This window comes from Loa loa, assembly GCF_000183805.2.
Source record: "Loa loa unplaced genomic scaffold supercont3.68, whole genome shotgun sequence".
NCBI lineage: Eukaryota > Metazoa > Nematoda > Chromadorea > Rhabditida > Onchocercidae > Loa > Loa loa.
Window position 1 is genome coordinate 1 of NW_018108248.1, and position 14,695 is coordinate 14,695.

Genomic DNA, 14,695 nt, shown 5'->3' on the forward strand with positions numbered 1-14,695 from the left:
GTATTAAGAAATCGATTGACATATCAAAGTGAAACATGAAGATCATCTTGAAACATTTTCGTAAGCTGTCCATTTTGTCGCAAAGCTTAATTAGCTTTTATTTTATGAAAATGAATTGAATGTTTGTACACAATGATTCGAGGAGTAAAAAGATTCTTAGGTTTTGGAAGAACTTTCAGAAAAGACCTTTTAAATGGAAAAAGTCGGTATTTAGCTCGTCTAATGATTGTACTGCTTCACTATACTTTATAAAAATAACCATTTCAGGGAAAAATTTTTAAAGTCAGAAGATTAATGAATGAATGGAAGAATGAATAATAGATTGGTCGATTTCAAGTGATTTAGTCGAATTTTGTAAGATTGCAAGCCATCCATTCTGGACTTACTTCTCTAATACAATATTATCCAGACCTTAGGAAAAAGTACAAGTTGGATATTTGAGTTATGCCCTTTGAGTCTTTCAAGATTAGAGAAAATGAGTCTTAAATATAACAGTTTCAGGTCAGTTTAAAATATGTGAAATGCAATATAGCGATGAATTTATTCCTACACTCGTTTATTCTGGTCATTGTCCACCTCATCCAATCGCTTTTTTCTTTACTTTTCCTTCACTCTGCAGACAGAATGGAGCAGAAATGACGGTAAAGTGAGGATAAATAGTACGGTGAATTGCAGAATAAATGAAATGGAGATTGCTTACTGATATTTCCAATTCTCGAGAATCAATTCTCGAGATATACTATTGATGCAGTATCAGCTAACATGATAGATATTAGCATTTACATAAGATGGAATGTGGAAAGACATGAAATGTGGATATCCCACTTATTTATGACAAGCATCCATCCGTAAATTGAAGAAAAAGTATTGGAAACACTTCGATTTACCGTCTTCAGTTTTCGATAAAAACAAAAATTCTTATAAATGTTTTCACAGAAGGCGAATTCGATTTCCCGCTTTTTTTCAAACTTAACTTAAAGTGAGGTTTAGAATCGGTGACATATGCTATCTGTACGAATTTGTATACTCATTATCTTCCAATTAGCTTTCTAAATTTTTTTTAATGAATTTTCTCAAAAATTTGAAACCAGATAATGTTTTGAAGTTTTTAAAAATTTTTGAATTTGTTAGATCACGAAAATGAGAGCTAGTAGGAAAAGAGAAAAAGTGATTGCAATTATTTTCTTGCGATCTCAAATGTGGTTTTTGGAATTATATGAGAAACTGATGATAGTAATTACGTAATTGATCCTACTTGCGAGGTGATGTATTGATGAGGGTAGCCATCTAAGCCAGTTCACAAGTACATAATTCATTTCAGGTGGAACATTTCAGAATCAAAACGACTCAAAAATTCTATCGAGCAGATTTCGTTTTTGAAATTTTCTTTACTTGAAATGAACGTATGATAAAGGGAATTTAAAATGATGGTAGATCCAGAGGTATCGCTTCAAGTTAAACGGAGCATGTTTGCAGGAAGAAAGACTTGCTAAAGCATATAATTATATAAATCATACAATTTTCGATTTTCTTTTTTCAAATTCACAAATAATTTTCTTAAATTTGTTTCAATACATTAACTGTTATATTATCTACGATACTACATAACTACGAATGACCATGTAATATCTAAACAAGATACATCATGGTATCGATTTATCAGCAAGATTTTGATTGATTGTATTTCTATATCATTCTTTTGTTTCCTCATTTCAACTGATAACTCACTGTTCATTGCACTGCATTTAATCAACAAGTCATTTTGCTGCAGCTGAATTGCTTGCAATGAATATAACAATAATGAGAGTTTAAAATAAAGCTAATATTTTGAATTTCGAAAATCAAACAATTTAAAAACAACTTCTTGTATTAACGCAATCTTTTGTCAAAAAAAGATGACCAGAAGATCAAACTTAGCAGAATTTGACAAATTCCAAAAATTTATGAATCTAAAATTTCTTTGACCAACAATCGTTAACGAACTAATGGGTATCTCAAGTAGTCCAAATAAATTAAAAGAACAGTTAAACTTGCCAAATTATTATCATATGGAAATATGTAAATTTATTTGCACAAACTAACTGTATTACTGTTTCCTCAAATTGGCGAAGACTTTCCTTTTTTTTTATTGATTTATTTGTTTCATTTGATAAATTTTGTTTACGGCAAGTTTAAATGATATATTAAATTTGTATAAAATGTTTAATCAATCATTATTTAATAGAGGAAGCATACTGTATGGTTATTTTTTGGGTTATTTCAAATTTTTGTATGATGTCTACAATTATGGCTTCAAAGCACTTGCCATTACTGATCGTTATCATATCATCGTGTAATAGTCTTATCGATATACGTCATCGTTTTGAGCTTCCTCATATACCGATTCATTTAAAGGAACAAATTCTGAATGAATGTAAATCAAAACTTGTCAAGTTTTTCCGGACACATAAACAAGAGGCTAGAATTTTGCTTTAATAATAATTAAAGTTAACAATAATACTTGTGCAATATATAAATTATTGTAGAAGTGAAAAATTTTTTTTAAACTGAAATTAACTGATTGTTACCTTTCTACCGGATTACTTCTTCTTATCAGTTGAATTTAATCAATATATTTTATGATATTGATAAAAGATGTGTAAGATAACAGTTATCTATCATTTATTGTAACTTTAACGGGTAGCATACGTACGTCAATTGCGTCTTATATTTCAAACATTGGGATATGATTATCACTACTACTTATTAATAGTAATTCGACAAAAATGATTTATAATTTACATGACTTATACTAGTTGAGATAATTGATAATGATATAATTTATACAGACAATACCGGAAACAACAACAAAAATCGGAATAATAACAACAGCAACAAATGCAACGGTAGAAAATGTAGCAGCAACGATACGAGGTGTAGAAGAAACTTCACCATCAGATGATGGTCAGCAATGTCCAATGGCAGTAAATAATTGTATCTTAACAAAAACAAGTCCATTTATGGAACATTGTGAAGTGAAATGTTTAACAATTGCCGGGAAATTATCAAATGATTTACATTGTTGGAATGATGATTGCTTTGTTCGTGCGACACGTATTTGTGAGGAAAAATTCTGGCGTACGGTAAGAGCAAGAAATCGAAAAAAGAAAAAGAAACGGATGCGCTGTATACCGGAAATTAAGCATTGTTATAAATTAGCATGTTTAAAATGTCTTGGACGCGAATGTAATTTAATTTGTTATGGTGGTGGTATACAATATACCCATCTTACAAAACCACGCTGGAAAGGTTACGAAGAATATAAGAAATTTTTCCCAGAAGTAGAAGATATTCTTCATAATTTCGTTCTTGCCCCCGAGAAGACTGTCGTTATTGAGGATTATATTGAATAAAACTAACAACAATTCAATATGAATTGATAATTCGATTATTGAATAATTACTTTTAAATTATTCCAATTTGACTCATCTAATTTCATTGTATTGTCGAAATGTTACTGTCAATTTAACTGTGTAAATATTACTGTCAATTTAACTATCAGATAAGTGCTACTGCCAATAATTAATATTATTGATTTAATGCTACAATAAAATATGGACAATTTATACGGTATCAACAAAGCGATGACATTTTAAGATGCAGTATGCCGGAATCACATTGGTAGTTTCGGTCGAATTACAACAATAAATAATCGTTTTGATTGACCAGTATTTTTCGACTTCAAAACTTCAAAAAAAGTCATCCGGGATTTAGTAAATTCAAATGACAAGGAAAAAAAAGCGAAGTTTAAGAAAGAAACGAACATCGACATATAAGCATTATACATACATATATATATGCTTATGCAAGTTTTTTCCACCTACGTAAACACTAACATAAATAATAATTTTCAAAAAAGATATTATACAAAAGAAACATTTCAAAATTTTTATGGAAACAATGAAATTCTTTTTTTTTGTGACAAAGAATACAATTATGTGAAAAGGTAAGTAAAACAATTTTATACGAAATAAAAGAGCACAAATACATATAAATAATGTCTTTTATTTGTTGAAAGAAATAAATTACCCAATTAATGCATTTAATACAAGAATGTATAAATGAAAAATAAAATTAATTTAAATAAAATCATTCGTACATTCATCCATTCATTGCAACCATTGCTGTAAAAGTTAAATTTAACTATTCTGAAAAATGAAAAGGAGAAAATAAATTCGAAAAAAAACTAATAATAGTTACATTTCAACATTAATTAATAATTTATTGAAAGCATTTATTTGCATATGATTGTTACCAGAAAAGAAAACAAAAAAAAAAAAAACAAAACCAATTGATAAATAAATATTTCATAGATTATAATGAATCAGAACTCATCACACCATTATTCATTAGATTTGACATACTCTCAATTCTTGCGTTTAGATTGGCTAAACGATCTGTCACCTCTTGCATCGTTAATTGATCGCCACAAAGAATCTGCAGCAAACAGCTTTTAGCCTTCTGCAATTGATAAAAAAATTATAAATTAAAGGTAAAAAAATGACAGGAATTAATATTTGAATTGATTAAAATGAGTGGAAGGTGGGAATATTGAAGTATTAGCTGAAAAATAAATGAAACTGTCATCAAATTTTCTCAATTTTTCGTGAATTTAAGTAAATACAATCGTAAAAAAGAAAAAAAGGGAAGTTCCGACAATACTATGGGTATGATATGGGCAGTATTATAGGCAATATTATGGATATGATATGGGCAATATTATGGATATGATTAATTGTATTTTCTAAATTTATAAAAGTAAATGACAAATGAACTTGCCTGATAAAGTTCATTTCTTGGTTGCATTGCCTCATTATCACTTGTGTTATTGTTCGGACGAAGGTTTATCTCATTGGGATTTGAAAGATGATTTAGTAACGATGATATAATACTGATATTTTCCGGAATATCAGATTCTGTTTGTTGATTAAGTAAGGATCGTGTTAGAGCAGCTAAAGTTGTAGATATTAAAGCTGCCAAATAATCGTTATTAAATGATCCTGAACTATTCTCATTCACACCAGAAGTATGACATGAATCCATATATCCTGCGATTCCTGTTTTACTTTCAGCAGTTCCAGTTGTTGAATCTGAAATTTCACTTTTCATTTAGGCTTCAAACTTATCACCGATTCCAATATCACTGTTTGCATGGTAGTGTTAGATATGAATAACTTCAAGGGTACGTAACATTTTATAGGAATGAATAATGAATATATCAATTGTTTTACAATAAAACATCAATTATTCAGATTCCAGGTAAAATTCATTTAAAAATCTTCAGAATAAATCATTCATAAACTTTTTAACAACATTTATTCAAAAATAAAGAGACGTAAGGATGAAAAATTAATTTCCTTCGAAATTTCATTTTTTTTTTTCATTTTGCTTGAAATATTACAATAAAGTATGTCTTCTTTTTTTTTTTGTCCAAAAGAAAATTTTTTCTTATAAAACTATTATTATTTATTATTACATTATTATTATTATTATTATTATTATTATTGTTATTATTACTATTACCAATTATTATCATTATTAATTATTACTTATTTTATCAATATTTATTGCAAAAATCTATATTAACAAACGAACCGGAATAACTGTCGGCTCTTGCTTTTTGTGATTTGCTTGAATTTCTTGGTCTTGTAGAAACGGTAATTTGTGAAGCTTCAGATGCCACTGTTTGCAATGGTCTACTCTTCATGCATTCTGTTGCTATAAATTCTGGCTGAAACCAAAATTATTGCTAAAAATGGAAGTTAAAAAATGAATTTAAAAAATATCTTTTTTTTTAAATTAACGAAAATTAAAATTTACATAGCACAAGTCAAATGAAATAATTTAAATCATTATTATGCATTACATCGACTGGAAGGAATTGAAAAATACAGATTTTACGAGAAATGATATGAAGGATACTTTAATAAGACAGTTTGCACTGCACGATATACATTTGCCATATGCTAATTTATGCAGGAAAAAATGAAAAATAAAAAATTCTGTTGTTTACATTGTATGAACACTTACTGATGACATGGTAGCTTCTGAGCCTGAAATGAAATTATCACTTGCCTCGTCATCGTTAGATTCATTCTCATAACTATCTGCAAGTGAGAAAAAAAAATAAAGACTGGAATAAAATCAAACAAATTTTAATTTACTTAGACAATAAGAAAGAAAAAGAGGAAGAAAGGAGTATAAAAAAGATTTTGACCAATTTCAAGTTAATTCTCATTTTAAAAAAGTCTAACCTAATCTTGACTAATCTAAATTTACTTAAATGATATAAAACCAATGAACAAACCTTCTGTGAATGTTTCCTGTGATTCACCAGCATTAGGAATGCTAACTGATGCCATCACTGTATCATTTAGTGTCGGTGAAGTGTTAATTTGATTTAATGATGCAATACTTTCCGGCGGTAATTCTCGGATTTGATTTCCTTGCAAAAGTGGACATTGTCGAGATGACTGTATGGATGATTTCTGATACAATGATGTTGATGATTTTTGGCCTGATTTTAGAAGTGATTCACGGACTAATTTTGTCGATGATTCTTGACCGGGTGGTATAGGTGGTGCTTGGCGTGATTGTAATGATGATTCTCGAGCTGATTTCGTTGATGATTCCTGATTTGATGGTCCATTGTATGGGCACTGTTGAATGATGCGCATGAATTGTTGTGGAGATAAATCAAAAAGTGATACCTCCGGTATTTCAAGTGAATCTTGGACCCCTTGTGATGATTGCTGACATGATTGAAAATCTGATTCTGATACCTGTAAAATCCCCAATGGTACTCCTAGTGATTCCCATGGAATAAACTGTGCAAATGGAGGTTGTTGAGTTGATTGAACCTGTGATTGTTGAATCATTTGCTGCAATTGAATCATTTGTGTAAGCTGAGCAAGTAGCGAACTGTTTTCTGAATTTGTTCCCCTCACTTCTAGCATCGGTTGCTGAGATATTTGCCGGAACATCTGTTGAATCCTTTGCGAAACTGGTTGTTCAGATGAGATAGAAGGTTGATTAGATTGCATCTGTTGCATAATTTGCGTCGTTTCTTGTGGTATTTCCAAGGAGAATGAAGATACTCTTTGATTTGGTTGCTGGAATACCTGAGTTGATTGCGGTACCAAAGGTCGCTGAAATGACTGCATTGGTGTTTGTCGAGTTGATCGTACTTGTTGTAAAGAAGACCGTACTGGTATCTTCTGAACTGGACGTAATGTCGTTTGCTGTAAGAATGGATGTTGCTTCTGTTCTGGACATGGTTGTCGAGGTGTAGCTGAAGATTGTTGAAGAAGTTGAACGAGCAGTGGTTGTGCTTGTTGAAGCGGTTGTTGTGGTGATGATATCGGTATTTGCTTTGATAACCGTAGCAGTAGTTGTTGAGTTCCTTGAACATTTTGCTGCTGAGATCCATCTGAAGGTTGTTGTAATTGCAAGCGCTGATTGTGGTGAGATGGTTTGATGAATAAACGATTGCCTCGTGTATCAGTTTCTGCTGACTGCTGAGATGCTTGTAGAAACAATGATTCAGCTCTTCGCATATGTGACTGTTGAGATGTTATCGGAGATTCCTGCGATGGTATATTCGAATTTGTTTGTAACTGAGGAACTTGTAAGAACATTTGGGTATTGGTAGTTCCGGGGTTTACCACATTCAACATTTGCTGTGGTTGCTGCAGAGGTACTTGTAGTAACAACTGTTCTTGTGATTGCTGAGGTATTCCGAAAGATTGCTGATTAGTTTGTACGGGTAATGGTATGACGAATTGATTTTCTTCAGGATACTTTTGCTGAGATGTTTGTACTTGTTGTTGAGCTTGTTGAAGTAAATGTGGCTGTTGAATGGATGATGAAGACGGTACGAGTATTTCATGAACTCCATCTGTAAGCATGTTTTCGATGACCTCACGAGATGAATCTGTAATCGATGATCCCTTTGATGATGGTTTCTTAGATGGTTGTACATTCTGTCGATGGGAAAATCGTATCTTTAATTGTTGTGGTTGTTGATGGAAAGCTTGTTCCTGAGATACTTGTTCCTGTTGATGAGTTTCTTGAGATGGTGTTGTTGTTGTTGTTGTTGTTCGTGATGATGATTGCCCAGACATTTATTACCAATTAATTTATCTGTAGCAATAATCCCGTAATAATCGCACCGGTTATTACTAAATTGGTTGAACTGTCTCTCTTCCGTTTTGACTGTTTAATCAATTGTAATCTGAGTCGTTATTTTTCTTCTAGTCTAGTATCGAGATTCCTTTTTAAAATTTCGTAAAAAATCTCCGCAAAGAATAGGTTTAAATATCAACTTTTCTCCGACTTAATAATTTCCCGGCGGTTCGTATTTCAACAGTTTTTAGACGGTTTTTAAATGGAAATATGAAAATTTCCGTGAAAAATTCCGTCTAAACAAAAAACAGGTTTAACCATTTAATCCTGTTAGTCTTTTTACGATTTTACAATTTTCCGGTAATTCGTGTTTTGCGGTAATTTCTGGATAGTTTGAATGTAGAAATATAATAATGAAATTTCGAACAATGATAAGTAATATCAAATATTAGTAGCAGAGATTGCTAATTAATTGATAGGAGTAAAAAGAACGAAACACAAATTAGATAATAATATTGCTGCAAAAATAGGTAGAATGTAATGACTGAAGATTATTAACTTCCGACTTTGCACCTGTAATTAATAGAAACTATTATTAAAATTTGGAAAAAATATTCACAAGAAATATCCCGTTGTATAATAATAGAAATCGACAAGACAATGTACTACTGATAATAATTAAGGAATTAGCAGAGCTAATATTCAGTCCATTTTTGGCTAAATAAAACAGTTTACGTTCATTTATATCATTGCATATTATGAACTGTTGTAATCAGTGTATTCTAAGCCTAATATCATTCATATGCAATATCAATTGTAGTAATAACATATGCAATTAAAACTTTAAAAAAGAAAATCAATCTAAAAACACGAAATTTGAACTTTGCATTTTTTTTCATAGAAAAGGTAAAATTTGGACTAAAATTTGATACTAAAAAAAACATTCTTTTCACTAATCCTTTCTAATATAATCCACAAACTTTTACCCAATACAGAGAATATTTCAGAGAATTTCATATAACGAACAATAAACTTTTCAAAATGCAATTATTAAAAAGTAAAAATAAACATGAAAATAAGCATCTATAAGAAGTTGCGTTTCATTAGTAAATGGTATCGGTCAATTGTAGTCGTCCAAATATTTAGAGCTGAGACAGGATGATGACCAGACAGGTTACCATTGAGGCAATCCTTTAGATTGCATAATACTAAAGGAATGAGGTGAGATGCATATGACATCAACAACTTCTCCCTCCAATTTTTATAATTGACCTTATAATCTGACCTCTGTTATCGTCATGACAAATATCATCATCTTTAAGCATACAAATATGAACTTTTGATGACAACGATGAGCAGAAATTATTGATAAATATGAAATTAAAACAAAGTAATATGCAAATATTTTGTGGAAGATTTTATCATTTAAGTAAATAAAATAAACAATGACAACTTTTAAAAATTTTATTAAAGTTAAGTTTTTGATTCAATAATATATACAAAAGAGTTCTTTAACTTTTATTTTTTGATGAAAAGAAAGGAATTTTAAGCATTTTAAACAAATTTTCATTTTATCTTTTTCACATTGAATTTTCCACGTGAAAAATTACCGCATTGAGAATTTGTTATGAAAGTGATATTGATTTGCAAAAAAAATTTAAGAATTTTAAAATTTCACATTTGTCCCTTAGTTTTTTCCACTATATATTCATTGTAGATTTTAATTTAAACAATGATGAATTAAAAATCATTTTCAAGGAAGAGAAAGTAGGAAAGAGAGAGAGAGAGAAAATGAGAGATTGGGAAAATGGAAGGGATGAAAAAAATATTCAAGCATATTGAAGTATTAATTTACAGTAGTTTAAAATTAATTACTTTTAATATTTTTATGGATAAAAAGAGTTGGAAAAAAAAACAAAACAATCGTGACTTTACGTCTTATAATACAATCATAAATGCAAGTTACCATTGATAGATTAACAGCTGCTGTTGTATGCGACAAATGGTACCACAAATTGTGAAGGTCATTAATGATAGAACTGTTGATCGGTTGAGATAATATTACAACAATCTGTCCTCATCTTTTCACATTTCATCCATTACTGGTAATAACTAGGTTTGTGTCAACCAGCTGCTGTTAACTATTATTAATGAAAATTTTCACTTCTAATCAATTTTTTTCTTCCATCTTCAAGGCTAGACAAATTTACACATACATGCATGCAATGCATGCACTGCATGCAAATGTGATTTGAATAATTGAATTATACGGCAAAAATTATCAATTGATTTATGATACTCATCAATTTTGAAACTTTTGTTTTATCATTATTTCAATATTCATTTGTACAGTAATATAAATGATTCCATTATTTATTTGTCCTTTTAAAACTTCATTATAACTCGTAAAATCTTCAACTTGTAACTTATAGCTTGGGCAAATGCATAATGAGTAAAAGTTGCAAGAGACAATCATTAGGCTAAATAATATTAGAATGTCTTTTTATTTTCCATATAAACATGCAAACATACTTTTAATTACCATGTAGATTAGATTAATTACAAAGAAATAAATCATGTCTATGAAATATCAATGATTTAATTATTATATGAAGAAATTAATTGAAAAAAGAATGGATGAAAATAATCGGAATTAAAATATTATCAATCGAAATATGATTAAGATAATTATTGTCGATAAATCATCTTCAATCATTACTTTTTGAAACACCAATGTGGCTACTTTTCTTTGAAACTCTGAAGTGGCTATTTTAGGAACTTAACTGCGAACAATGATCGAAACAAGCAAATGACTGAAGCTATTTATGTTTAACTAAATATGAAACTTTAGATATAAATATAATGAAGTCAGTTGAGTAACCTCTATGCAGGATGACAAATAAATATTACATTCAGATGCCATCGTTAATTAAAGCTTAATCAAAAATTATTGCGAACCTTTCAATTCCATCCTTCATGCAGCTTACAACTTCCCTAACTTTTGTTTGCTATTTCTTTTGGTATGAGCATTTTTCAGTAAATATTTAGTCTTTTTCTCAAAATGTAAACCATTTGAGACAACAAATAAAATTCAATTTTATTTTTCTCATTTTTCAACAAAACAATTGTGCTATATTGTTAATGCAATTCAAGATTTATACAAATTAAAATGCACTAAATGTTGTGAAAACATTAAAAGCCGACTAATTTATAGTTCAAACAATTTGAGGAAATTTTTTTCAAAACATGAATAAATTTGGCACAATTATTACAAGTTATTAGAAATGCTAACATTGCTTAAATTTTAGTTTTCAATAACAGAAAAGTTTGTCATCTAAGTCATTTTACTATATTTCGAGTAAATCACACGAAATAGTGTAATTAGATGTTATGAACTTTTCAGTTTTTATGGTTTGATGGAATTTTGAACAAAGTGATTCTACTTAGTCCAAATGTGACACTTCAAATTCATTCAACTCTTTGATAGTATACTTTAAGAAAGAAACAATACCATCTTGAACTGAAGTTATATGACTAGTTGAAACTAATTACCATTGAATTATTAACAATACATCATTCCCTTAAAATAAAGTAGAAGAGAATTTAAAAAAGATTTTTGTAGTTATGTTAATAAAGAAAAAGGAAGATGATTTAGAAAATAAGAATTAAAAGAAATGGAATTGATAAAGATAAATTTGATTACTTTTCGCATTACTATTATGCTAAGCTTCTGCTATTTGTTGATTTTGTCGTTATTCTGAAACATTCAAATTTCTTTCTTTTAGCACTTACCTGTATGATTATGCAAAATCATGTTAAACTTATCATTGAAGAACTGCAATTCTGCAACAAGTAGGAATGCATTTTTGCAATTCCTTTTTTTTTCCTTTTTTTGCGGAATGCAGGAATGCATTTTTCACAGTACGACATTTCACCTTTCTTGCACAGCAAATAATCATTGCAAAATTATTCATAATCATGTAAGAATAGCATGAATTCTTAAAATGAAAACTTATCTAAAATATAAAATAATAAATTTGGAGTGGTACTTCCTGCCAAATACAATAGAATACGCTTTTGCTATTTTTTATGACAAAAATTCAATCATTATGGAAGTGGTTTTCAATTGATAGCTAAGTAATGAAAGAATTATTGTAGAAATAAATTCGTAAAAAAAAGTAAATAAATAAATTGAAAAATAAAAAAAAAAATAAAGTTCGGGAAAATTTGCTCAACAAATGCTCTGAGTCATCTGAATTATCTGAATTTTTCACAACAGAGAGGTAACAGTACTAAAATTACAAAAAAAAAAAGGAGAAAAAATTAATTTTTGGAACTTTGGAAAGTAAGTAATTTTTGGCATTAATGATTAGAAAATTCGCATTTGAACTATTGCGCCATTTTTCGTAAGCTGATAATATGTTGCTGCTATCACCATTTATGGTTGATTTCGTAATATCTCTACCGTATTTTTTATTTTTTTCTAGAGATGAAAATTTGCGCAAAATACAAACGATGTTTTTCTCAGGTAAAAAGCTTTTCAAAATATAAATAATAAGAGATAATTGAGGAATAAATCATACCTATGAAATATCATTAATTTAATTATTGTGTGAAGAAATTAATTGAAAAAAAGAATATGAAAATAATTAAAATTAAAATATGATCAATTGAAATGTGATTGAGATATTCAGGTACTTCGAAGATAAGCAAATGTGCTCATTAACTGATACCACGAAAATTAAAACCGAAATGTATAACAATTTCTACAATAATATGAAAATGATACAGTATCAATGCTGGATTAAAGAACATAGGATTATTCATTACTGTAAGATTAAAAATTCATTCATCTGTTAATGTTTAATGCCAACTATACACCAGTTTATATCTACATTTCATTTACTGTTATTATTGTTTTATTTACATTTCATTCACTGTTATTATTGTTTTATTTACATTCCACTCATTGTTATTATTATTTTATTTATATCTCATTCATTATTATTATTGTTTTATTTACATCTTATTCATTGTTATTATTGTTTTATTTATATTTCATTCATTGTTGTTATTGTTTTACTTACATTTTATTCATTGTTGTTATTCTTTTTTCAAATATTTATGTCATTTGTTGTAAATATTAATGTTATTGTTCAAAAGTCCCTTACTTAAATTTAATTTTATCAACCAATACTGCAGACAATTTATTATCCTGGGTAACACTATTATCAAAAATTCCTGAACATTTTCATAAAATGATATAAAATTTTAGAAATAACAAAAAAATGAGTAGTGGCTGAAATTATTTTTGATTTCTAAATGTTTTAAATGCTTCATTTTTTGATATTTTTTAAATGACATAAAAAGAAATTGGAATGATATTATAGAATGAATATGAATGTGATAATAACAATAGTAATTATGACGACAAAAACAATTGTTATTGTCGGCATTAATGTTATTAGCACATTATTTGGCATTAGTAATTATAGCAATAATTACTAGCAAAGTTTGCTATTTTCTTAAATTCGTTGTTATCAAACATCCGATGTTCACACAATCCTTCATGGTCACTCGATGTCCAATGTCAAATTCGTTAACCAAATGGCTATTCATTGACTTGCTTATAATCTTTGTGGTTTCTTTGATGAAATATTTTTCGCTTTGATAATAACGGCGATAATGATAATAATCATTATTATCAGTATTAATATTATCGGCGGATCTATTTGATATATTTGTAATTTGTTAAATGCTAGTGACAATTTTGTTGTTATTTTATTATTTCATTCCTTAATTTATTACTGTAATCCTCTTTCATATGACAGGTTCATATGATAAAATGGATATTTTATTGAGATGGAAATGCAGTTTCTCATCCTTTTTGATTTTTGATTTTGATGATAAATGCTAATTAAGTTTCTCATTTTCTCCATTAGACCATTTTAACAAACGGCTATGAGTGAAAAGATATGAGCGGCTGATAGTGCTTGTTATTACAGGTAAGCTAAAACAGGATAATGGGGTCAACAACTTAACATTTGTTTGGATGACCTCATAAACATTTTACAATATTGGCTCGTTTGACCTTTTAGGATGTTTGACGTCTCTTAGATATTTCGGAGGTAATAATGAAATAATGAAAGAATTATTATAACTTCAGTGACAAAATATGTGAAGCAATTATCTCTGATGTATGACAGCTTTTTGAAATTAGTGACTGCCACATATCCGCTGTAATTAACTGTGTAGTTTTGAACGAATTGAAAAGACTTCTTCTATCATTCATGGGCGCATTTACATAAATCATGTTATCAAAGAAGCATTCCCATTCTATTTTATTTTTTAAATCAAAATTATCAATTTATGCTAATTTATTAAAATTTAAAAATTCACCAAATTACTTGTTTCTTTCAGTTTAAAATTCAAATATTTAAGTAGAAATGATATAAAATGATTGATGTAATTTATGTCTTTTATTGAACAACATTTCAATATATTCGTGATTTATCAATGACTTGCTAATTGC

The 14,695-nt window shown here is 28.8% G+C and overlaps 2 protein-coding genes across 2 annotated transcripts; one reads left to right on the top strand and one right to left on the bottom strand.

The window, feature by feature from the left end:
* Positions 1-2,828: 2,828 nt before the first annotated feature.
* LOAG_07516 (hypothetical protein) lies at positions 2,829-3,392 on the top strand (the record flags this gene model as incomplete). The annotated part of the gene is made up of 1 exon (XM_003143049.2): positions 2,829-3,392. A coding segment is annotated over one exon (564 nt), but the record flags the coding sequence as incomplete, so codon positions are not given.
* A 961-nt stretch (positions 3,393-4,353) lies between these two features.
* Positions 4,354-8,162, bottom strand: LOAG_07517 (hypothetical protein; the record flags this gene model as incomplete). The annotated part of the gene is made up of 5 exons (XM_003143050.1): positions 4,354-4,500; positions 4,807-5,129; positions 5,635-5,770; positions 6,070-6,146; positions 6,347-8,162. The coding sequence occupies 5 exons, from the start codon at positions 8,160-8,162 to the stop codon at positions 4,354-4,356; spliced, it is 2,499 nt and encodes an 832-aa protein (XP_003143098.1).
* Positions 8,163-14,695: the final 6,533 nt, after the last annotated feature.